Source organism: Artemia franciscana, chromosome 15 (assembly GCF_032884065.1).
Source record: "Artemia franciscana chromosome 15, ASM3288406v1, whole genome shotgun sequence".
In the NCBI taxonomy this organism is placed as follows: domain Eukaryota; kingdom Metazoa; phylum Arthropoda; class Branchiopoda; order Anostraca; family Artemiidae; genus Artemia; species Artemia franciscana.
Window position 1 is genome coordinate 24905520 of NC_088877.1, and position 24421 is coordinate 24929940.

The following is a 24421-nucleotide window of genomic DNA, read 5'->3' on the forward strand; positions in this document are numbered from 1 at the left end:
TTCACTTTGAAATAACTTTCAAATTATGTTTAAAAACGTTCAAGTACACATTTATTTGGACCTGTTTGATGATATCCAACTTATTCAAAATTATTACCTGTTGCACAATAGGTGCAGGTATAGCACCAAAGCTTTGTCCTGTAAATTGAGCTGATGCTTGTGCCGAAGCTCCTGCAGAAGGTCTCCTTGACCATTCTGCGCCTGGTTGCTGCATCTGTACAAATGGGCGAGAGGTAAAGCTTTGACCCATGAATGCACCCTGAAAGTGCAGAAAATTTTCATTAAACTATTTTACGAAAAAATTTTATCAAAAAAAAAAATATCCCGTCTATGTATTCCAGTAATATATTATCGTTCAGTTGACTGATACTACTACTGCTAATACTACTACTACTGCTACTACTACTGCTAATATAATACTACTACTGCTACTAATATTACTACAAAAGTCCAGAAACTAGAATAATATGTTATAAACTAGAATAATAGAATAATATGATATAGAAATAAGAGTCATTTAAGGTTATGGAATGAACTATACAAGGACAGTTTTACTAAACATTAGTGTTTTATAATTAGAAATAAAATTAATACAATAGTGAAAAAGCTGACGATATAAAACTAATAATCATTGTATTAAACCTTCTCTTATATTAATCATTATATCAACCTTCTCTTAGCTTTTTATTGTAGACCTTGCCATCCCACACAAAATTCAAATATCTTGGCTAGTTATTGTAGCTATTTATTAGCTGTTTATTGTAGACCTTACCATCTCATACAAATCAAATAACTTATCAAACCACATAAGTTGATAATCGGATCAAATGACTCGACTCGATTTAATTCCCCTGCCGACTTGATGCCAGCTTCGAGAGTGTAGACACTATCCAGGTACCCGGTCTTGAGCAACCGCGGGTGCATTTTCAAATCTTATTCTCGTCTTGCATAGGGATAAAATTTGACCATCTTGAACGACCTCATTCTTCAACTATCACACCATCTCATTCTTGAATGACCCCGACGTCGTTTCCACCCAGTGCCCATAGGGTTCAAATAGTAGGTGTTTCCCACCTCACTGCCATACTAGCTCTCACTGCCATACTTGCAGGGATAATGGAATAATATAATATAAGGGATAAGGGATAATGGAGAACGGGTCAGGAAGTCGGTGTTACTGATAAGGTTATATCAGTCCCTCTATCTTTTGGAGACGTTTTGTTCGAGTTACATCCAGCTTCTTCAGAGTCGTGATGGTTGCTAGCTAAGTTTCTGCGCTATATAGGTGGAATGAATCTACAAATCCATTGAGTATCTTGATTGTCACATTAGAGTATCTTGACGACACATTTATATTAGGTTTTTTTTGAATCTCTCTGGGGCAGAAGATGCCTTGGTGATTCGTGCGTTAACTTTGCTCTCGATTGAACTATCACTTGACAAAATTCAGCTGAGATACATGAAGTTGCTCACGACTACAAATTGGTTTTGACATGCTTCAACAGTTGGAGGAGGTGGTTGAGATGGTTGTGAATCAATAAACATGATTTTGTTTTGCTCCAGCTGGAACAACGGACTTGGACCGTTGATTTTTGAATTAAAATCAAGTTGCCATCAAGCCATGACTAGTTGGAAATAAAGCCCAAGCAGCATAAACCTTTTTTTCAGAAATATTGTTTTATACCTTTGTCTGCATTTGAATTACAACAATTTTTTATGACAAATCTAGAAAGTATTCTCAAATAAAAAAAAAACAACAAAACAAAGTGAGAAAAGGAAGAGAAAAGGGGAAAATGAGAAAAAGAAACGAGAATGAAAGAAGGGGAAAGAGTCCTAGATCAGACAAGGAATACAAACATCCGAGGTACACAAGAAACCAGCGGTTACAGAGTAGGGAGGTTTATCGTTACCTCTATTTGTTTTATTATCGATTTATGCTAATTTTTATTGTAGTCAATATTTAATCATTTCAATTTCTATTATTTGCATCTTTAGGACTCCGAAAAATTTCAGGACCATAATTGGCATACGGGTTAGAAATTCACAGGCCAGAAATTAGTCATAGCTAATAAATACACAGAACTACACCCCAAAGCTACACCCTTACGTGTCTTGACCAGAACAGGTCAAGGATCAGCCTCCAAATAGTTCATTGGTCTGCGAACACAAAATTGATAGGGTTCTGAAACATTCCTAATTAATCACAAGATTGTGATTTCAGAATCACATATTTTTGTCATACCTGGTCTGGTCTTCCGACAATTTCTTCTCCAGTTACGGCCACTTGTACTGTGGTTTCTGGCTTACCCATTAGTTGAGGTCCAAGCGCGAAACCTGCGGTACCACTCAAATTGACATCAATGTTTTCAATATTATCGACAATGACTGGACGTTCGACGGTTAATGGTCTTTCAACAGTTACTGTATTTACAACTGGACGATATTCCTCCAAGTGAACATCAAAACGTTCAGGTTTCTCTACGACATGAGCTTCAACTTGGACGTTCTCTTGGTTCAAGAAGACGTTGCCGAGATGTTGTTGAGATCCAGTAACAGGGACAGTTGTTTGAACGGGAACAGCTGATGTCTGCGTCACTGTAACAACTTTTGTTTTTGTGATAACACGGTGATCCAGGACAGGTGTAGGTCTTTCAATTACGACCTAAAAGAAAAAAAAGACATACATAAAATTCTGCCCAAGAAGTTTAAGTAAATACATTCATAATTTTGAAAGTGAATAAGCTGTGTAGTCCAGCGTAAGCTGTAACCACAAATTGAGCAGTGCATCAGACTGAACAGTTTTCAACCCCAAATTGAGCAGTAGTAAAAAAAGAACCAAATGAAATCAAAACTTTCTAAGATAATATTTAAGAAAGCCCTGATTCACCTACCTACAGAACATCAATGAAATTTTAACGACATGCCAAATAATCTTAACGCTAATGCTCCAAAATGCGTTGAAAAGTAAAATGTCTCATTACGGTTGCTATACCTAGAGCTGTTAAACGTGACAATATATGCTCATATACAGTTTAAAGCATATTACAAGCTCGTATCTTCTTCTTCTTGCATGGATGGGCACGCTTTCGCATCATCTCGTCTCTAGATCGAATTCCAAGGCTTATCTCAACATTGCATATATTGTCTCAAGGCATAAAGAGTATATTGAATATATAAGTATATTGTATATTATTATCACCTTGATAGCTAAACACCCCCTCCCAAATAATTTGCTCACCCAGTGTGTATTTTTCCCCGGGCCACTGGCTCTGGAGCCACAGCCGTGTGCTGTGATTTTACATTATTTTATGTATATTAACTGAAAATATAAATAACTAATTCAGTCATAAGTTAGATGTAAGAAAAGTGTCCTGTCCAAGGAGTATCCAGGTCAGGGGCATCCAAAGATGCTTGTCCTGTGAGGAGGGGGGCTAGATTTTTCTAAAATTGTGCAATTTTCTGCCCTCACAGAGGGAGATCCCTAGACGAGGGGAAGCTCTTTTCTTTTAAACGGAAAAAGAATATTATAGATTACATTCTACTAAAAGGCTAAAAAAAATAATCTGTAATTATGATGTGTAGTCAATGTATTAGACATAGTTACAGATTTGTTTCTTCATTTGAAAAAAAATTCCCCTATTTTGAGTTTCAAACGTTATCTTGCTACGCTCTATAAATAAAAGGGGGGGAAGGAAGAAATTCAAGACAAAATGACAGTTTTAATATGCCTCATAAACATCAACAAGAAAAGCCTTTTTCAATCATAATTAGAAAATAGTCTACTATAGCCTAGTCTTTGATAAATTGTGTTAGCTGGGTTGGCTTTAATCTTGTTTAGGCAACAGAGAAGAAGAAAACCGATAAGTGATTTGAAACTGATGAAAGTGAAGTACATTTGATTTTTACAAGAATAAATTTTTATCTAGGAATAGTTTTCTTCTATCATTGTTTTCTAAATATGATTTAACTGATTTTATTGATAAGATATACAATTGATAAAATCGTACTAAATCATGATTACTAGTATTATTGTTTTTGTATTTTAAATTTGATTTAGGTGCGTTAAGAAATAAATTGTGTTGGAAATTCGGTTAGTGGTAGCACATGACGTTGTTATATTTTTATTTTATTTTTTTTAACCCTGAGGTAAAAGCAATTTAATTTTTTTAATGTCGTTTTTTTTATTATCCATCCTTTGTATCATGCCTTGGCATTTGGGGGGGATGTGATGGGTTTTTTTCAATAATCGATATTAAATAAAACAAAAAAAAACATTTTTCTTTTTAAAATTTAATCTTTTAATATGATTTTTTAAAGTTTTTGCCGGATAATCTAATTTTTTTTTTACCGGAAAACCTCAGTTATCATTCGTTGATACATGAAATAAATGATACGCTGAAAATGTATATTCAAATTCAATGAAACTTTCACACAGACAATATCACTATCTAACCTCAAGTGCTCCAAAGAAGATCAGTGAACCACCTACCGGCACCCCTAAACAATACCAAGTTTCATCAAGAGCCCGCTCTCCCTCAAAGAAAAAAAAAGTTTGGATCCATGTAATAAGTAGCAGCCTACTGAGAGTGCCAATCAAATTGACATCAATGTTTTCAATATTATCGACAATGACTGGACGTTCGACGGTTAATGGTCTTTCAACAGTTACAACAGGTGGCATGTTGGTAACACTTTTTAAAGGCAAAACTTTTAAATGTCAAAAAAGAAAATCCAAAAAAAATATTACTTTATTTAAATTGGTCGATGAGCCAACAAATAGCAAACCTGAGAATGAGGTAATCCCTCAAAAACTAAGTGGAGATCAGATCACTTGGTTGTGTTATTTTTTTTTCTCCCAAAGGTATCCGATGGTTTTTTATTAAAATAGATGATTTATAATTTGGCAAATCTACCTTGTTGCCTCACGGGTCAGGTTGGGAGGATTAAGTTGGATAAACACCTTTTTTTTTACATTTTCATAGAAATACAACCCTTTTTTGGATTTTCAATTTAAAGAAACAAAAAAGACTACCCCCCCCCCACTAGAATTTGAATACATTTTGCCTGCCCCTTCCAATATTTTCTTGAATCGACGCCACTGCTACGGTTTTTTTCCCCCTGTTGTCTGCCAGGCTATTTGACTAGTTAGATAATATTAAAAGCAATTAAAACATGGCCCTTTTACGGGAATTCGGATACACCGGGAACACAATTTTGTTAAAAATTGATGGAACGAAGCCCCAAAAACTTTGCAAATACCTAAAACCGAAGAATCTCGGCTCCTCCTAAAGTGGCTTAATTTTGATACATCTTAAACTAAAGTCACCACTTGTGAGGATTATGCTAGATTAATTAAGCAGACTTGTCTTGGTGTATGTTTGGTAAAGCACAAGGCAGCTTTTTAATGAAGTTGTTATTGTAGCTGGTGCAGCAAGAGTTCTACGATCATCCCTAAATGAGTTTTGGTCTCTGGCTCAGGATGGTAAACCGGGGCGACCTACTACATGTATATCAGATCATTTAGTTGTAGGGTTTCCACATGTTGCACAAGAGTACTATTTTAGCAATATTTAATTCTTATATGACCAAATTGAATATAGACATATAAAATGCCATTACAGAATGTGTCTCACATCAAAATGTATGTCAGTACATTCTTTATGCATGACTGAAGATACATTTTTATTCCTTTACATTGAAGATTTAAAAATTTACCGAAAGGCTGATCTAAGTACACTCAAATGAATCATGTATGAGTCGCGGTGTAAGCCACGACACGCGCCAAAAATTGTTGAGATGTAGTTGGAAAAGCCTATTCTGTTTTGTCTCAAGGATCGAGTTGGAACTTCTTGGGAAGGCTTCCCTGTTTTGGAGGGAGGGTGCATTGATTATGGGGGAAGGGAAATTTTCTTACTACCCTAAAAAACAGTCAAGGCTATGGCTTTATTTTGTATGTCTGTTGGATTATTTTTTATGACTCGTTGGATATAGCTAGCTATATAGCTAGTTGGATAATGCTAAAATTTGAGTGTCGCCTTCCTAAGAAATTTGACACATGGAACGCAACTTCATAGCCCGTGAAAAAATTCCCATGATAAAAAAAAAACAATCAAAAGCGATATTAAATAATGAAAAAAAAACATGGCTCACTGCATCCCTGTGGTACACCTTATACTAAACAGTAATTATGCTAAGATTACTTGTATCGGTCTATGTTTGGTGAAGCATGAGGCGGCTTGTAATGTAGGCGTTGCTGTAACTGGTGTTCCATCGTCGCAATTTAGGCTTGAGAGAGGCCCTCCACCAACTGTTGGAGTGGAACCTAGAAGAAATATTAGGATAATGTAATTTATTATAAATAGATAATGTAGTAGGATGTAAGATAATTAATAGGATATTATATGGTATATACCATGGGATATTGGACGATATGGTTAGTAGGATAAGAAGGATATTTGGGTCAATAAAACGGCAAACGTGATCTCTCCCTCTTCTTCCAACCTCCAAACTACACATACTTCCTCAGCCTACAGCGGGTAAGTACTTAATATCAGTTATTCATTAAAGTGTAGCCTGAAAACAATTTTCATTATTACTAAATAAACATTAAAATAATTCATATAAAATAAATATCTTAATCTTCAAATATCTAAGTTTCAAAACAATATATTTCTTGGTAGTCTTGCTATCTCTAAGCTACTATAGGGCAATGTTTCTCGAACCCTTCATCAAGACAAAGCCTCTTCATTCCTTAGCAATACCAACTCAAAACAAAATTGTTAAAATAATACTTACGTACATACCGTAGGTGTGTATAGCCCCTCTATAGGTCTTCCTAGTCAAATATAATTCCCCCATCCCTCGTCCAGTGCGAATACCCTAGTAGATACCCCACACACTGTAAACTTAATAATATCCTTCACATTGTAGAGACGGAACATTCATATTTGACTCTCGGCGGGTTTTCAATCGGTAGAAAAATATCCTTTACGTCATTAATATTTTCGATGGTGTTTCGTCACATACTTTTTAAAAAGATCGCCCCCTTTCCCTACTTCTTGAAAAATAATTTGAAATTTAAAAATTCCGCTTACTTTGGGCTGTTGGAAATAGGGCCTGCATACCCATTGAGGATGCATGTGCCTCAGCTTGCACTTGTACCATTCCTTGCGCAGTTCCCATATTCATTCCAACCACAGGGGACGGAGGCGCTGCTGAGGCAGGCCGAGTGGACTGAGGCGCTGTAAAAGAAAATAAACTAATTAGTTATTCGAGTATGATCAAAGGATCAAAGCCCTGTATGAAGGGCTGTCGTGTGCAGTACTGACTGTAAAGGGTTTGACAAATGTTTTGCTCTTAAAACTGGTGTGAGACATGGATACCTTCTATTCCTGATAATACTTGCCATTATCACAAACTTCTTTTTGACATCTTGCGAATTCTTTGGCGGGGTACGACCAAACTTCCTGACGACTTTGCCAATGATATAACCCTTGCTGCCCATGTCAAAGAAGATATACAACGTAACATTCGGGAGCTAGCTTCAAAAGCCTCCCAAAAAGGACTGTATATCAATTTGAGCAAGACCAAGGTAATGTTAAGTAGCACTGCATTAAAACGCTAGCTGCAGGTCTTCTGGGAAATTCAAGCATCTCACATGAATTAAACCGGGTAAAATACAGCACATTCCAAGTACTGAGAACAATTGCCTATGATCAATACTTGGAATTTGTTGAGCTGGTAAAGTACCTAAAACTCAAATCTGTTTTCTCATCAAGCAACCTCAAATAATCGACGAAGTCTGACGATTTCCCTATGACTTTTGGTAACGGAGTCCTCCGGGCCTGCGGAGGAGTGGTAGTCTGGATCACTATTGGGTGTTCCCTTAAAGATGCAGCAAGAGTTTTACGATCATCTCTCAATGAGCTGGGATCTATAGCTTAGGGTCATCAACCTTTGGTCAACGCCAACGCGGAGGCCAACCATTGCTACCCAATACGTCACTAGGTGGTCGTGGAAGTTTAATTAAAACGGTAAACAATGAAAATGAAAATTTATTTCTTTAAATTTTGGAAAATAAATCAAATATATCTTTTTTTTAACAATCAAAATTATTTACTGTGATGAACGTTTATTTCCTTACATAGATTATATACATTAATTTAATTACTTATTTTCATGGACATTTCATTTATTTGCTTCAATACGAACATTAAAAAAAAAATTAAATGAGCATTGGTTGAACGGGTAACATCAGAATAAATCAAGATAATAAATAAATAAGAGAACAAGAGAATATGAATAAATATGAGAATTGCGTAAAAAATAGCTTGTAAGGAGAATTACGAGTAAAGAAATTACGAGAATAATTGTGAGTAGGTGAGAATTTAATTGTGAGGAGCTCCCGTTTTTGAAAAGAAATTTCTTTTAAACAAAAACCAGTATTTTTCAAATCTTGTTTGTTGATTTTAGCTTTTCTTTTATTTATTTTATTAGGATTTGCCCAGATTGACATTGTAATTCAATATATAAGCGTTAATTAATTTATACATAAAAATTTATAACATACATAAAATAATTTTTAATATACATAAAAATGTATCTTAATTTTTATCTAAAGGCAATATTATAAAATTGCAATTAGTTGATTAAAATTTATTTAAAGTAATTATTTATAAAAAGAATATTTATTACAATACTTTACCAAAATATCTGCATTTTTTCTCTTGTGTGGCATAGATAACAAGCCAAGCCAGAACATCACTTGGTTATGCCATATCTGGTAATTCAGGTAATCTTCTGAGCCCATAATTTCCCAACCCTTTTTAAAATCTTATAAAATTTGTGACTCCACACACATATACGAATATCATTCTCAAACAGAATATACCAGCGGTGTCTATGGTACTAGAATACCGCAAATTTTGTTTCCAAGTATCATGGCACAGACCATAAGCCAGCCAGCTGTGGCTAGTTTACGTTTTGTGAATACAATACTGTTTAGTGAGTACAATATAATGGTAACTCGGCAAAGACACCAAGTTCACATCATCCCTTTCGCACAGGCTGAATATCACAGCCACGAAAGGAGTACAAGTTACTCTAAGCGTAAGATCCCTCCTGAAATTTTGTACATTTCCTAACTACTTGGTGTGGGGCATAGGCTGTAAGCTAGCCACTCACTTTTACTAATTTTAGACTTTCCCAACTTTTCTCGAACCATGTGGACCGTGTGCCAGCCGTCTAATTTAAATAATAATATAATGATAACGCAGGGAATATACGAAGTCCATACCTCCCCAGCTTTTTTTTAAAGAGTATATCAGTGGTGTATATCAGCAAGTTTAGAAGTTTTACAAATGTTTTAACTGTTTCTTAAATGTTATTTAGTCTAACCAACACAATGGTAACTTAGAAAAACCATCGGGCCAAGACTTCGAGAAGACATCGGGCCAGACTTTCGAAAAGACTTTAGAAAAAACTTCGGGCCAGGCATTTCGCAGACTATATGGATGACATGACAATCTCTGGATTTCACAAGAAAATAACGTCCATACCTTCACAACTCTTTCCGATTGTATCATACGATTCCCCTTTTTGAATCAGTTCCAAAACTTTATCTTAAACAAAATATATCAGTGGTGTACATGGCACTAGAACTAATCAAAGGGTAAGTCTTTAATCCAAGGTTAAGTCAAGGGTAAGTTTTTTACAAGTTTTACTACTTCTTAAATGCTGCTTCTATGTAATATAATGGAAACTCAGTAAAAGATATCGAGCCATAGCCTCCACCAACTTTTTTCCGGGTATGATAAAAATAGCCTTTAATAGACTAAAAGACATTTTTTGGGACATAATATATCAGCTATGCAGATGGTGGCGGTCAATGGCGTTGGAATTTAAAAACTTTTGTTTACCTTGTGGTAGTTGCGCCCATTTCAAATTCTGCTGCATTAAAGGCTTCCAGTCCTGCATACCCATGGAGGATGCATGTGCCTGAGCTTGGGCTTGTGCCATTGCCTGTACACTTCCCATGTCCATTCCAACCACAGGAGGCGCCACTGATTCTGGAGCAGGTCTAACAACGAACTGAGGAGCTGTAAGAAAACAAAATCAATTTAACTCAGGCAAATTGATTTATAGTGAATGTATTTAATATTATATAACATATCCTGAATTGTGAATGAATAACTTGAGGGCCTAGTGATTACAGTGACAGACACCATTCAGTGACACGACCGTGTTCAACATCATGGTGAAACCAAGAAAATCACAAAATCACGTCCTTTTATAGGACCACGGCCGGTCCGATCAAGGAGAGAAATTTCGTTCAAAATGGTAAATTTGACTTTGTAACCTTACTTGTTTGGTGACCCATTGGCATTTTCTTTTCTTGATTTTGAAGTTGAACACAGCCGAATATTTTGTCTTTGAGAAGCTAACCTAGTCCAGGCCAGCCTAGCCTAACCTGAAAAGCCTTGCTAGCATAAAAAAGTATAATCTAAAAGTTGCTTCAAATTTTCCTTGCAATGGTGTATAACCATAAAGCAAGCCCACAAACTTTAAAACTGATTGAAGAAAAAAGAAACTTCTAGTAGATACCAACTGTCCTAGCCACGTAAATTTTTAATGGAAATGAATGAGATAATAAATGAAAAAGTTCCGAAAAAGGGCAGTTGTCGTCCCCTAGTGTGGTGGGAAGTGGTCATAAGGAAGGATTTAAAGGAAATTGAAACTTCAAATCAGGGGTAAAGAGCTTTAATTCTATTTCAACAGGAGTGTTCGCAGCTCTGTTTGCCTCAGGCGGCTCGGTGCTGTAGTAAGTTGGTAGTAATGCCAATGGTAGTAGTAGTCAGGTTATATTAGCGAACATGTCTCTGGTGGACAAGTGCACTATCACCAGAATATTTTTAATAAATGGAACAAAAGAAGGTAAAAGAAAGGCAGGACACTTAAGCTTGGACTGAAATACAATAATATAAAATGAGTCTTTCGAACAGAGACTCCGAAGTTAAAGCCTGAAACTGAGTTGGAAATATGATGAGTGCTCATCAGCACTTTGCCTCTTTAGACAGTGTGTTCTGAACCAACACAATGCGTAAGGTTTTATGCAGAAGTGTCGAATATTATTCCTCATCAACGAAATAGTTCGATCCTACTCAGAAGGTTCATGGCTCAAAGAACAGTTTGGTGAACAAACTGCTCAAACGTATCAAGGTGGAACGATATCAATAAAATAATTTTACTAAATAGGCTACAAGGAGGTAAGAACAAAGCCAAACCACCCCTGGTTAAGGTGAAATAAGGATAATCAAAAAACGAGTCTTTCGGTGGAGCCAAAGTAGGGGCTCGATAAATGGGTGGAAAGATAGGGGGAGGGGGTTCTGTAGTGACCTCGCCTCATGTGGCTTAACGCTAGTAGTAATGGTATTACTTATAGTATTGGGTCGAAAGACTTAGTGTTTGATCTCTTCAATACTGATATGGTTCCTACCTGCATAGACAGCAGGGCCTGTAAAGGAAGTTGACGGAAGACACAGTCCTGAGCTTCTGTCGCACATATCCCCTAATGCTGATCTACTTGAGTCAGCAGCGCCATCTTGACACGATACTCCAAAATCGTGTTCTGGTGAGCATTCATCATCCTAAAAGGTAAATATAAAAGATAAAGACATGGTCACCTTTTACTTACTATGAATTTTGTGTCGGTAGTTTAATATCTGCTAGTGATATCAAAGTAAAAAGCAACATAAGTACAACGATAAGCTGAATTTGAAGTTGGGTTGGTAAAAACAGTCTATAAAATTCCAAAATAAATTTTCCTAAAGTGTTTACATAAAAACATTTCTAGATAAAACCAAAAGTAGAGCACTCCAAAAAGATCAGATCTAACCCCTAAATGCTTTAAATCAAAATCAGGCTTAATTTGAGTGTTCCTAAACAAGTTAGGTTTACTTTCAGTGGCGTTAGCAGTTTTAATTCCGATTAAATACATCAGAGGCAGCGCTATAGCGTTGCCTATAGTAGAGCCACAAAGCTTTAATTTTTCATCGTAATAATTTATTTATTGGAGGGTGACCTCAACCCGACGTCCTTTTTTAAAAAAAATGCTTCCGATCAAAATTCTTAGATAGCCATTTTGTCTGGAAAATTTGATTGGAAAACAGAAGAAGTTCTACTGCTTCTAAGAGTTTTAATCGGAGGGTAACCTCAAATTTTATTCAAAATATTCCGAAGGTCAACTCACTATGCCTTTGGGGTTGAAACCCCCTACCTATAATTCAGGGCAAGAGCTATAAGCTATGCAAGTTACCCATTGTTGGTATTAAGTATTTTTACTGGGAAAGAAGGCATGATTGATTCTGGGTTTCCATAAAGGCTTATTAAGGTGAAACTTGGAAATCAAACAGTTCGTGGTAACGAATCGTTTGATACCAATAACTACATCAAAATAATCGTATTTAAATGCTGATTTTAGATCAGTTCCAGAAGTTCCATCAAGTTTAGAAGTTCCATCAAGTTTAGTCTTACCCATCAAAAGTTACGAACCTGAGAAAATTTGTCTTATTTTAGAAAATAGATGGAAACACCCCTTAAAAGTCATAGAATCTTAACGAAAATCACACCATCAAATTCAGCGTATCAGAGAACCCTACTGTAGAAGGTTCAAGCTCCTATCTACAAAAATGTGGAATTTTGTATTTTTTGCCAGAGGGCAGATCACGGATGCGTGTTTATTTGTTTGTTTTTTTGTTTTTTTTTGTTTTTCCCAGGGGTGATCGTATCGACCAAGTGGTCCTAGAATGTTTCGAAAGGGCTCATTCTAACGGAAATGAAAAGTTCTCGTGCCCTTTTTAAGTGACCCAAAAAATTGGAGGGCACCTAGGCCCCCTCCCACGCTAATTATTTTCTCGAAGTCTCGAAGTCAACGGATCAAAATTGTGAGATAGCCATTTTATTCAGCATAGTCGAAAAACCTTATAACTATGTCTTTGGGGACGACTTACTCCCCCACAGTCCCCGTGGGAGGGGCTACAAGCTACAAACTTTGACCAGTGCTTACATATAGTAATGGATATTGCGAAGTGTACAGACGTTTTTAGAGGGATTTTTTGCTTGGGGGGAGGGTGGGGGGTTGAGAAGAGGGGGATATGTTGGGGAAACTTTACATCGAGGAATGTCATGGGGGAAGAAAATTTCCATGAAGGGAGCGCAGGATTTTCTAGCATTATTGAAAAAAATGAAAAAACAAATATGAAAAAGTCTTTTCAACTGAAGTAAGGAGCAGCATTAAAACTTAAAACGAACAGAAATTATTACGCATATGAGGGGTCACCTCCTCCTAATACTTCGCTCTTTACGCTAAAGTGTTTTTTGGTAATTTCAACTATTTATTCTACGGCTTTTGTGATTCAGGGGTCATTCTTAATGAATTGGGTTAAGATTTAAGCTTTAGTGTAAAGAGCGAGGTACTGACGAGGGGCTGAAACCCCTCATATATGTTATAAAAACATGAGAATACAAAAGTTTGTTGCGTAAGCTAATTTATAAGTTATGTATATCTTTTACTAATAAAACATTCGTAAAAAATTAAAAGTTCTAGTTGCCTTTTTAAGTAACCAAAAAATAGGAGGGCAATTAGGCTTCCTCTCCCGCTCCTTTTTTTCTCAAAATCATTCGATCAAAAATGAGAAAAGCCATTTGCCGAAAAAATAAATATGCAAATTTCGTTTTAATTATTCCTCTGCGGAGAGCCAAAATCAAAACATGCATTGATTCAAAAACGTTCAGAAATTAAATAAAAAAAAAATAAGTTTTTTATTTTTAAAAAAAAGTTTTTTATTTAAGGGGCTGCTTCCTCATCAATGCCCCGCTCTTTAGGCTAAAAATTTTTACTGTTTAAAAAGAAGAGTTGAGAGAAAGAGTCAAACTTTAGCGTATCGAGCGGGGCGTTGATGAGGAAGCAGCCTCTTTCATTTACGAAGTAATTTCTGTTCGTTTTAAGTTTTAATGTCGCTCCTTACTTTCAGTTAAAAAAACTTTTTTTTTATTTAAAATTGAGAAGGAATGACCAAAACAAACCTGAACACAACCAGAATACACCATGAGCTTGCTCATTGTGAAAAGGGAATATAAACAATATTTAAAGAAACTGAGGATGTTGATTTGAAATTTTCAAGGTATGTTAAACAAAGATTGGATGAAACCAGCCTCCTGCTCCCCCTCCTCACCCTTTTTAGGTGACCCCTCTGGTCAAAACTAATCGAAATTTGAGTTTTCATTCGTTCATACTAGTCAACAAGTCTATTAGCTATACTTCAAGGAATCCCATGCCCCCCATGATCCCGGGGCTAGGATTGTAAACTATCTAATTTAGCCATTGGTTACATGCAGAATTTTTGATTAGGAAAAGGGGAAATATTTGGTATCTGGGTGTATCTGAATAGGCTAAGTGTATTAAGGTGGAATTTTGAGGGGTACCTTTTACTAAATAAAAAAGCACTAAGCGCATTCTGTTTATCAAACAGGAGGGTCTGCAATATTTTAATAACAACTGATGGTATCAAGCTGAAACTTTCAGGAAATGTTGAAGCGGGTGTTGAAAAACAGTTAAAGAGCCACCATCCCCCTCCCTTGGCCTTTTTTAGTTCCCCTTCCTTAAAAATTTGATCAAAGTTTTGAAATTGACACCTTCTTAAAAATAGGTAAGCGATCAAATTACTATGCCTATCAATATGACATAACCACCACAGCATTGGAAAGAAATAGCGAGAACTACAAAATACTGTGTGTGTGCTGGTTGTCAAAAGGACTTGTCATCAAAATCTTAGGAACAACTGAGGTTATTAGGTGGAAAATTTCAGGTGAGGTTGTGAGAGGATTAAAAGCTATTAGAGGGCATTTCGCCCCCCCTCCTTTCCTTTTTAGATGCTACCTTCCCTGTATCCATGTATCAAAATTTGAAATAACCAATTTTGTTCAAAATTCAAAGCTCTAGTAAATGGTGGTCTCAGTCTCGCGAGAGACTGAATGAAAATTATTTTTTTTCGTATGTCTTTGGCCCACTCAAGTATACACGTAAAACTTAAATACATCAAGGAGGCACACTCGTGCCTCTATAAAGAGGCGACACACGACAATGTTAAGCGATCTTCGGTTCCAGTGGTCGCAGAGGGATGGGGAGGGATGCATTTTGTAGCCCGAGCTCCAACTAAGAAACCTGCAAAATTTCATCCCCCTCCAACTTTTCCTTCATGGGGAAAATCTGGCCGAAAGTTTCGACCCGTCAACCCCAGCCCCCCTTTAACTTGTGAAATTCACAAGTTAAGGTCCCCTAGGGCCCAGGAGCTTATCTGCGAAATTTCAGCTCGATCCGATAACTCCTTCCCTGTTTTCCAGAAACCACGCATAGCCACTTAAAATTCATTTTCTTTTTTTTCTCGACGCCTACAGGTCACATCCGACATCGGATCTGGGTGTACGAAGACTCATTCGATGCGGAATTCTCCGAGTAAGTGCCCTTGAAAGTTTCGTAGGAAAATCTTAACCCCCCGAAAGTTTCGACCCCCAACCCCACCCCCCCCCCTTTTAACGTTGTCCGATCGGGCTGAAATTCACAAGTTAAGGTCCCCTACGGCCCAGGAGCTTATCCGCGAAATTTCAGCTCGATCCGATAACTTTTCCAGAAACCACGCATTAGCTACTTAATTAACGCATTTCTCTCCATAAGAGCCCATGTTAATTTGAAATTTTTAAAAGTTATTGAGAAGTTATATTTACACACATGCAAGTGATTAGCTCAGTCGGTAGAGCGGACTTTTAATCCTCTGGTCAAGGGTTCAAGTCCCTTACGGGCGGTTTTTTTTCACAACATCAAAAAAATTTTGATAACACCTGGACAGCTTATAATTTGAGAGATAACAGAATATTAGCTTCTTATGAGCAAAAGAAACATTTCGGTCATTCAATCTATTTTTTTTCTATTTTATACAATGATTTAAAAGCGGGGGGGCTGGGGGGCGGCAGTCACCCAACTTCCTCTCCTAATTCCTCTACGAGGAGTACAGGAATTATTAAATTACATCCACCATGGATTGTAAAAAAACGTACAGAAATAATATGAAAAAAACTTCGTTTTCTTAAAGAGTTAAAGAGGCTGCGTCCCAAAGTCGAACCTTAAAACGTACAGGAATTGGAAGAGGCAGTTGGGGGGCTGCCGCCTTCCAAACCCCCCGCTTTTAAAGACTCTTTTGTACAGGTTTTTTGTTTTTTTGCTAACCCCCCGCTCTTGGCTTCGGAAAGGCCCTCTTTTAATTAACAAAAAATTGAAATGAATGAATAATGGAATAACTTCGAAAAAAGTTAAACACAAAAGGACAGGAGAACCATTGCGCCGAAACTAGTAATTAGTAACAATGAAGTCCCCCCACAACAAAAAACCTGTACAAAAGGGTATTTAAAAGCGGGGGGTTTGGGGGGCGGCAGCCCCCCAACTGCCTCTTCTAATTCCTGTACGTTTTAAGGTTCGACTTTGGGACGCAGCCTCTTTAACTCTTTAAGAAAACGAAGTTTTTTTCATATTATTATCATAAGCATCGCAATCCGAAAATGTTATTACCGCAATAACATCACCGACACAAAATTTTGTTGAATGTAAGTTCAACAAATAGACGAGACAATTAAAATCCAAATTAATCTCACATAAAATTAGACAAGGAAAATATAATATTTTTAAACATAAATTGTTTGTTAACATTTTTGTTAACTACATTTGTACGTTAAGTTTGTTAAGTTGTTAAGTTGTTAACATTTGTTAACATTTGTTAAGTTGTTAAATTAATTACAAGTTATATTTATTAAGTACAAAGTTATTATATATAACAATAAAAATATAAAATAACCACACACCTTGGATACAAAAAATGCAGGAACACAGATCCTAAGCTTTTTGTGGAATATGCTATCCCTTGCACAAGCATGGAGCTTGGCTTTCCCAAATAGGCATTTAGCATATATATGACATTTGCCACGAATCGGAAAGTTACCGTCAATGCCTCTGCATTTGTAATCTGGAAATAATAAATACTATAAAGTAAAACAGAAAAAGCAAATAACAGAAGAGGAATAGAGTGAAAAATAGAGTAGTTATATATATAATTATATATTACATACATAGCAAGAATTTACTGAAGTTTTGAGCAGCATTACATTTTAAGACGAGGCTCTAAGAACCGCGACTCACGCCAGATTTCATCTGTGAAAAAGTAAAAATAAAATATTTTTAATTGGAGGGGAGGATATAAGCAATTTCTCTTGGGCGTAGGACTGATCATTTATATTTTCTGATTTAAGAAAAAAATATGTATTTTAAAAAGACTGTAAAAAATATGCATTTTTGTCCTATTGTTAGAAGAATTTTCCTTTTTGGCAGAATTTCTGACTTGTGTATACAGGAGATGTCCAGGTCTTCAGGTAGCTGTCAGCAAACTTAATACTCCATACCATTACTCCTACTTTTGCTGCGATTTGTTTTTGTAAATAAATAGTAAAAACAAGTTTTTTTCAGCTGAAAGTAAGAAACAACATAAAAAAGTCAAACACGAACAGAAATTAATACGTATCAGGTGGTTTCTCCCTCCTCAATACCCTGATCTTTACGCTAAAATCCATTTTTTTCCAGTTAGTTAGGAATGACTCTTGACCCCGGGGCACCGTGAAATTTGAATAGTATCTTTTCACTTTCAGTTTTAACGTTGCTTCTTATATTCAGTTGAAAATTAAGATTCTAGTTCTCGGAAAGGGGTTAGGTTAGGAAAATGAAACTTTCAGGGATGGGTCTAAAGGCTAAAGTATGTCCCGGGAAGGTATTTGAAAGTACCCACCTGAAATCCTTCTCCCTCTAGAGGGCCCTGAAATTGGCCTAAATCACAGGTCTATACCTATTGAAATTTTGACAAAACAATATTTTGAAGTACCCGCCTCCTTTCCTTCTCCCTCTAGAGGGCCCTGAAATTTGCCTACATGACAGGTCTACTACCTATTGAAATTTTGACATAACAACATTTTACCTTAATTTTCAGTTACCAGTTGCCTTTTCTCTGCCTTTAGTTCTGAAAATGCAATTCCTGTTATTTGAGTAGAATTCTGAGCCATATCAATGTTGTTGTTTTCTTCAAAATTATAGTAAATGTATTTGCATATCTTTAAAACCTCATAAATTGGGATTGAGCAAAGTTGTGAAGCTGAGAACAATATTGTTGTACTTTTTTCAAGCAGAAGACCTATTTTACAAGGTTTCACTTTTATAACACACATATTTTCAAAGGTCATCAAATGTCAGGGCCCTCTAGAAGGAGAACGAGTGGAGGTGGGTACTTTAAAATACCTTCCGGGGACACACTTTAGCCTTTAGACTCATTCCTGAAAGTTTCATTTTCCTAACCTAACCCCTTTCCAAGATAGCCAAAAGTCATAGAATTTTACCGAAATTTTTTTTTGTTTTAATTTCTGACCGTTTTTAAATAATGTCAAGAGCCAGCTCCTCCATGGAAAATTTCTTTCTCCGCAAAACATTCTTCCATGGAAAGATGCTTCCATATAAACACCTAATCCCCCGCCCAAAAAATCCCTCTGAAAAATACTTGTATACTTCCCAATAGCCAGTATTATCACACAGTTCGTGGTAACGAACTGCAGTAAGGAGCTACCCGGCTCAATAGTAACCGAAACTCTAAAAAGCGGAAATTTAATACCAATAGTTACAAAGAATTGCATTTTAATGCTGATGTTAAATATATAGGTTTCATCAAGTTTAGTCTTACCCATAAAAAGTTACGAGCCTGAGAAAATTTGGCTTATTTTAAAAAACAGGGGGAAACACCCCCTAAGTCATAAAATCCTTACGAAAATCACACCGTCAGATTCAGCGTATCAGAAAAACCTACTGTAGAAGTTTCAAGCTCCGATCTACAAAAATGCGTAATTTTGTATTTTGTTCCAGAAGACAGATCACGGATGCGTGTTTATTTGTTTGTTTGTTTTTTGATTTATTTTTTCCCAGGGGTGATCGTGTCGACCAAGGCCCTATAATGTCTCAAGAGGGCTCATTCTAACGGAAATGAAAATTTCCAGTGCCCTTTTAAGTGACAAAAAAAATATTGGAGGGCACCTAGGAACCCTCCAACGCACATTCTTTCCCCAAAGTCACTGGATCAAAATTTTGAGATACCCATTCTGTTCAGCTTGGCCAAAAACCTTGTCTTTGGAACGACTTAATACCCCAGTCCCCGGGAGAGGGGCTGCGAGTTACAAACTTTGACCATTGTTTACAAATAGTAATGGTTATTATGAAGTGTACAGACGTTTTCAGCGGTACTTTTTCACCTGGGGGGGATGGATCAGGGGAGGGGATTATGTGGGAGGATCTTTCCATGGAGGAATTTTTCACGAGGGAAGAGAATATCCATGAAAGGGGTGCAGGATTTTTTAGCATTATTTAAAAAAAATGAGAAAAAAAAATCAACTGGAGGTAATGAGCAGCGTTAAAACTTAAAACGAACATAAAATATTATGTATACAAGGGGGTTCGTCTCCTCCACAATACATTGCTCTTTACGCTAAAGTATTTTTAGTAATTTCAACTATTTATTCTACGGACTTTTGATTCAGGGGTCATTTTTAAACATCTGGGACAAATTTCAAGCTTTAGTGTAAAGAGAGAGGTATTGACGAGGGGGTGAGCCCATTCATATACGTAATAAAAATACAAATATAGAAGTTCGTTACGTAAGCTAATTCGTAAGGTGCGTATGTTTATTACTAACAAGAACGTTCGTAAAAAAATTAAAAAATATATAGTTGCATTTTTAAGTAGCCAAAAATTGGGAGGGCAACTAGGCCTCCTCCCTCACCCTTTTCTTATCAAAATCGTCCAATCGAAACTATGAGAAAGCCATTTAGCCAAAAAAAACATTAATATAGAAATTTCGTTTTATTTATTCATGTGCGGTGAGCCAAAATCCAAACACGCATTAATTAAAAAAAGTTCAGAAATTAAATTTAAAAAAATATTAAATAAAAAAAATTAAATTAAAAAAAGTTTTTTAATTGTTTTAAAAAGTAGAGTTGTGACAATGAATCAAACTTTAGCGTAACGAGCGAGGTGTTGAGGAGGGGACAACTCCTTTCATACACGGAATTAGTTCTGTTCGTTTTAAGTTCTAATGTCGCTCCTTACTTGCAGTTAAAAAACTTGCCTTTTTTATTTAATATGTAAACAATGGTCAAAGCTCATAGCTGAGAAATGAAGAGCCTGAAGAGCGTAGGCTTGATGAGGGATGGCCGGTGAGCGTAATGAGTGTTGAATGAATTACAAGTATTAAATCTTTAGGACGGTTTCTCAGGCTGGCAATAAAACACAAATATATTGTTGTGCTTTGTGTGTTCCTTTATTTAAGTAATGCCAACTATTTAGAAGTATAAGTTAAAACTATAGAATTGAAAGTATAGAAATTTCCGACCCTTGTAGTGAAGCTGTTTTCTCACCTGCTTTCCAAGTGGCTAAACTGCCAGTAACGAGGATTAAAACCAAAATAGTCCTAAAAACACCCATTTCCAATTGGAAACGAATTCAGACTAACTATAACTTAACCTAAGTTTTGTATTTATTGTTTTTCTGAACTTTCACTGCCTTTGTTACCAAGTCTCTTCCTCTTGGTTCACCAGGTCGTTCGAGTTCGTAGAACAATGGCTGTTTCAACAGCGGTCCTTTCACTTTCGTCTAATATTGCAAGTCTAAAATTTTTCGACACCAAGAATGTTTTCATTGCAAACTATGATTATTGACGAAATTGGGATAGAGACATAAATGGAACGTTTTTTAAGTTACAGGGGTGGAAGCCATTTAAGGGCATGATCAAACTTCATTTTTATTGGGGATTCGTCTTATTGAGGAGCGTCAGTGACAGGGAGGAATGGGGTTTTTCTTTTAAGGGAGATATTCTTGTAAAGTTCTTTTTGTATGAGAGGGTGGCTATTCTAATTTTAGTTTTTACTTGTTGCATTTTTTCTAGCTACAGCTTGTTTTATTCTTTCTTTTTAATCAATAATCTTTTTGAGCTACGGCTGCCTTGATTCTTTCTTATTCACAATGGTTTTATTTCTATATTTACTTCTTCTCTTTGGGTTTTCTGTTTTCTGTTGTTCCGTTTTTTCCTGTTATTTATACGATTTTAAAACCTTCTTGCATGGCTTTTCGAATGTCTTTTGCCGAAATTGTTGAAATGTCTGCAGTTTGCTTATTTTGCATCCTGACTGGCAAATTTTCCACGTACTTCGCTCTCTATATTTTGTTTGTTTATACACACTACAATGCTCCGAAGGGAGCAAGGGTCATTAGGACTAATCTTAGTGGGAGACGACACTTCCTACCTCATCGCCTATGTACATGTATGAATGCCCCTATACTAGAAGCCAAACCTTCGTTTCTACAAGCCTTACTGTTATGCATTGACGCTATATTGACAGCAAAGGTAAAATTGTCGTCTGGGGCTCAATAAAGCCCAGGTCTTCATAAATGAAATTCAGTAGCTAAGGTACTAGGCGTTCCCCGGAAAATTCCCCCTGCATAAAATTCCCCCCACAATAATTTCCACACATGTATTCCTCTTTGATACCTTTGGATGTTCATTATAAGGGAAATTCAAAGTTCTACTCACCTGTACAGTCAGAGGCAATGCTATAGCTTTGTCTATAGTGTTCGGCTTTAATGTATTAAATAGAAAAAAAAAGTTTTTATAACTGCAAGTAAGGAGCGACATTAAAACTTAAAACGAACAGAGGTTGTTCCGTAAAAAGGGTTATCCCCTCCTCAGCGCCTCGCTCTTTACGCTAGAGTTTGACTGTTTCTCACAACCCTACTTATTAAAACGATAGAAAACTTGAGCGTAAAGACCGAGGCGTTGAGGAAAGGACAATCCCTTTCATATACGGAATAATTTCTACTCGTTTTAGTTTTAATGTCGCTCCTTGCTTGCAGTTAAAAAAAAAACGTTTTTTTTTTATTTAATTTCTGAGCGTTTTTGAATCAATGCGTTTTTTGATTTTGGCTCACCACACATGAATAATTAAAATGAAATTTGCACGTTAGTTTTTTTTTTCGCTAAATAGCTTTCTCATAGTTTTGATCGGACGATTTTGATAAAACGAAGGGCGGAGGAAGAGGCCTAGTTGCCCTCGAATTTTTGGTTACTTAAAAATGCAACTAGAATTTTTTTTACGAACCTTTTTGTTAGTAATAAATATACGTAACTTACAAATTAATCTACGTAATGAACTTCTATATTTGTGTATTTTATTACGTATGTGATGGGGTTCACCCCCTCGTCAATACCTCACTCTTTACATTAGAGCTTGAATTTTGTCCTAATTCTTTAAGAATGATTCCTGAATCACAAAGGTCGTAGAATAAATAGTTGAAATTACCAAAAATACTTTAGCGTAAAGAGCAAGGTATTGTGGAGGAGACGAACTCCCTTATATACATAATATTTTTTGTTCGTTTTAAGTTTTAACGCTGGCCATTACTTCCAGTTGAAACAAAATTATTTATTTTCTCATTGTTTTTTCTTTTAATAATGCTAGAAAATCCTGCGCCCCCTTCAAGGAAATTCTCTTCCCTCATGATAAATTTCTCCATCTTCCCACGTAACCCATGAAACTGATGAAACTTTTATAGTTAAAATCAGCATTAAAATGCAATTCTTTTGATGTAACTATTGGGATCGAAATCCCGTTTTTTAGAGTTTCGGTTACTATTGAGCAAGGTCGCTCCTTGCTACAGTTCGCTACCACGAACTGTTTGATTTTTTTTTTCTCTGAGAAACTTCATATGGAAGGTGTGGTGCTTAAACGTTCTAGAGTTTTTTTTAAGAGTCAAAAGTAGTGAGAGTGCAATCCCCCCCGCCGCTTTTTCCGAAACACATCCGATCATAATATTAAAATAGCCTTTTTGTTCAAAACAGTCCGAATTTCAAATAACCTTACCTTTGGGCTTGACACTCTCCTAGCCTCCAGGCTAAGGGCCATAAGCTATGTAAGTTGCCCATTGTTAAAATATAAGTTTCTTATGGGAAGGGTAGTTTTATAAGCTTTGGAGAGGCTCATTCAATTGGAAATCGAAATTTCCAGTGCCCTTTTTAAGATTTAGAAGTGATCGGAGGGTAACATAACCCACCCTTTTTTATGAAAATATATCTGATTAAAACTTTTAGATAGCCATTTTATTCAAAATAGTCCTAAGGTCAAATAACTATGACTCCTCCCGCAGCCCCCAGTATAAGGGCTGTAAGCTGTGCAAGTTGCTTATTGTTAACATATAAGGTTTTCTATTAAGAAAATTTGGCATGTTTGATCCTGGATTTCCAAAAAAACTTAGCGTATTGAGGTGAAACTTTAAGGAACTGTTGAAAGGGCTGCCATAAACAATCAAAACACAATTTTTCATAGCTGTTTATGAAAAAAAGAATATCGGCAACATCTAAGCAACAGCTAATGGTATCATGGTTCCAGCAGTAGCTACAATCTAGTAAAGTGCGAACCACAGCCCATAGGAACAGAAGTTGAAAAACACATTTTGTAACTATTGTTTCGGTTAATCATAAAAGTAAAAGTTTATTTCGAAAACAAATTTAGGGTGATTTCTAGAAAGAGCCTGAACCCCCCTTGAAAATAGCCTCAGATCGAAATAAAAAATACACCATTGGAATAAACAGGGTCGAAAACTCTGTAATGGGAAATTACAGTCCCCCTACTTGAACAACAAGGAAAATCACTTTTTTGACAGGGTTACACTAATTTTTCTCCCGTTTTTTTTGTTTTGTTTGGCCCAGTAATTGTTTGCACAACAATTACTGAGCTTCCTATACCAAGAGGCTCCATAAGACGCCCCCCAAATCAATATCTGAAATTTCGGGGAGTTCTTTTGGATAGAAATTTATCGTTTAAGTGGCATGTTCAAATAATAAGAGTGAAAATTTCCCTTGGACTAAAAATCATTCGAAAATTAAAGCATTTATTTCCTTTTTCTATCTTCCGTCTTATATACTTCTCTCTTATTTACCCTTATATATGTTACTGTTCGTCTGTGTGGATGTTCATATTTCCCCCGGTACTTGCTCCCATTTACTATCTTCATGAGAAAGTGGCGAGAATTCTTCAGTCGGCTACACATACTCTTGTTGACCTCCTTAAGATAAAAGATATTTATGTTTTATCTCTATCTTCGTTGGCATGTTAATACTTCCAGGAAAATCTCCCATGTTGTATTTCGGGACTACTCAAACTAGTAGGGGAAGTAAATTTGTATATAGTTCAAAACTGGAAGGATGTGATGATGCAGCTACTACCTCGGTTTGTTCAGACT

At 36.2% G+C, this 24421-nt stretch overlaps 1 protein-coding gene across 2 annotated transcripts in view; it reads right to left on the reverse strand.

The window, feature by feature from the left end:
• The window catches only part of LOC136036239 (uncharacterized), a 43694-nt gene extending 23058 nt beyond the window's left edge, over window positions 1–20636 (reverse strand). For both annotated transcript variants that reach the window (XM_065718340.1, XM_065718339.1), the window contains exons 1-8: window positions 20545–20636; window positions 16909–17069; window positions 11495–11645; window positions 9918–10097; window positions 7095–7241; window positions 6201–6322; window positions 2243–2662; window positions 98–259 (exon numbers count right to left, since the gene is read on the reverse strand). In XM_065718340.1, the coding sequence (XP_065574412.1) occupies window positions 98–259; window positions 2243–2662; window positions 6201–6322; window positions 7095–7241; window positions 9918–10097; window positions 11495–11645; window positions 16909–17069; window positions 20545–20611 (1410 nt within the window). In that variant the 5' untranslated portion in view covers window positions 20612–20636. The remainder of the gene's footprint in view (window positions 1–97; window positions 260–2242; window positions 2663–6200; window positions 6323–7094; window positions 7242–9917; window positions 10098–11494; window positions 11646–16908; window positions 17070–20544) is intronic.
• Between the last annotated feature and the right edge of the window lie 3785 nt (window positions 20637–24421).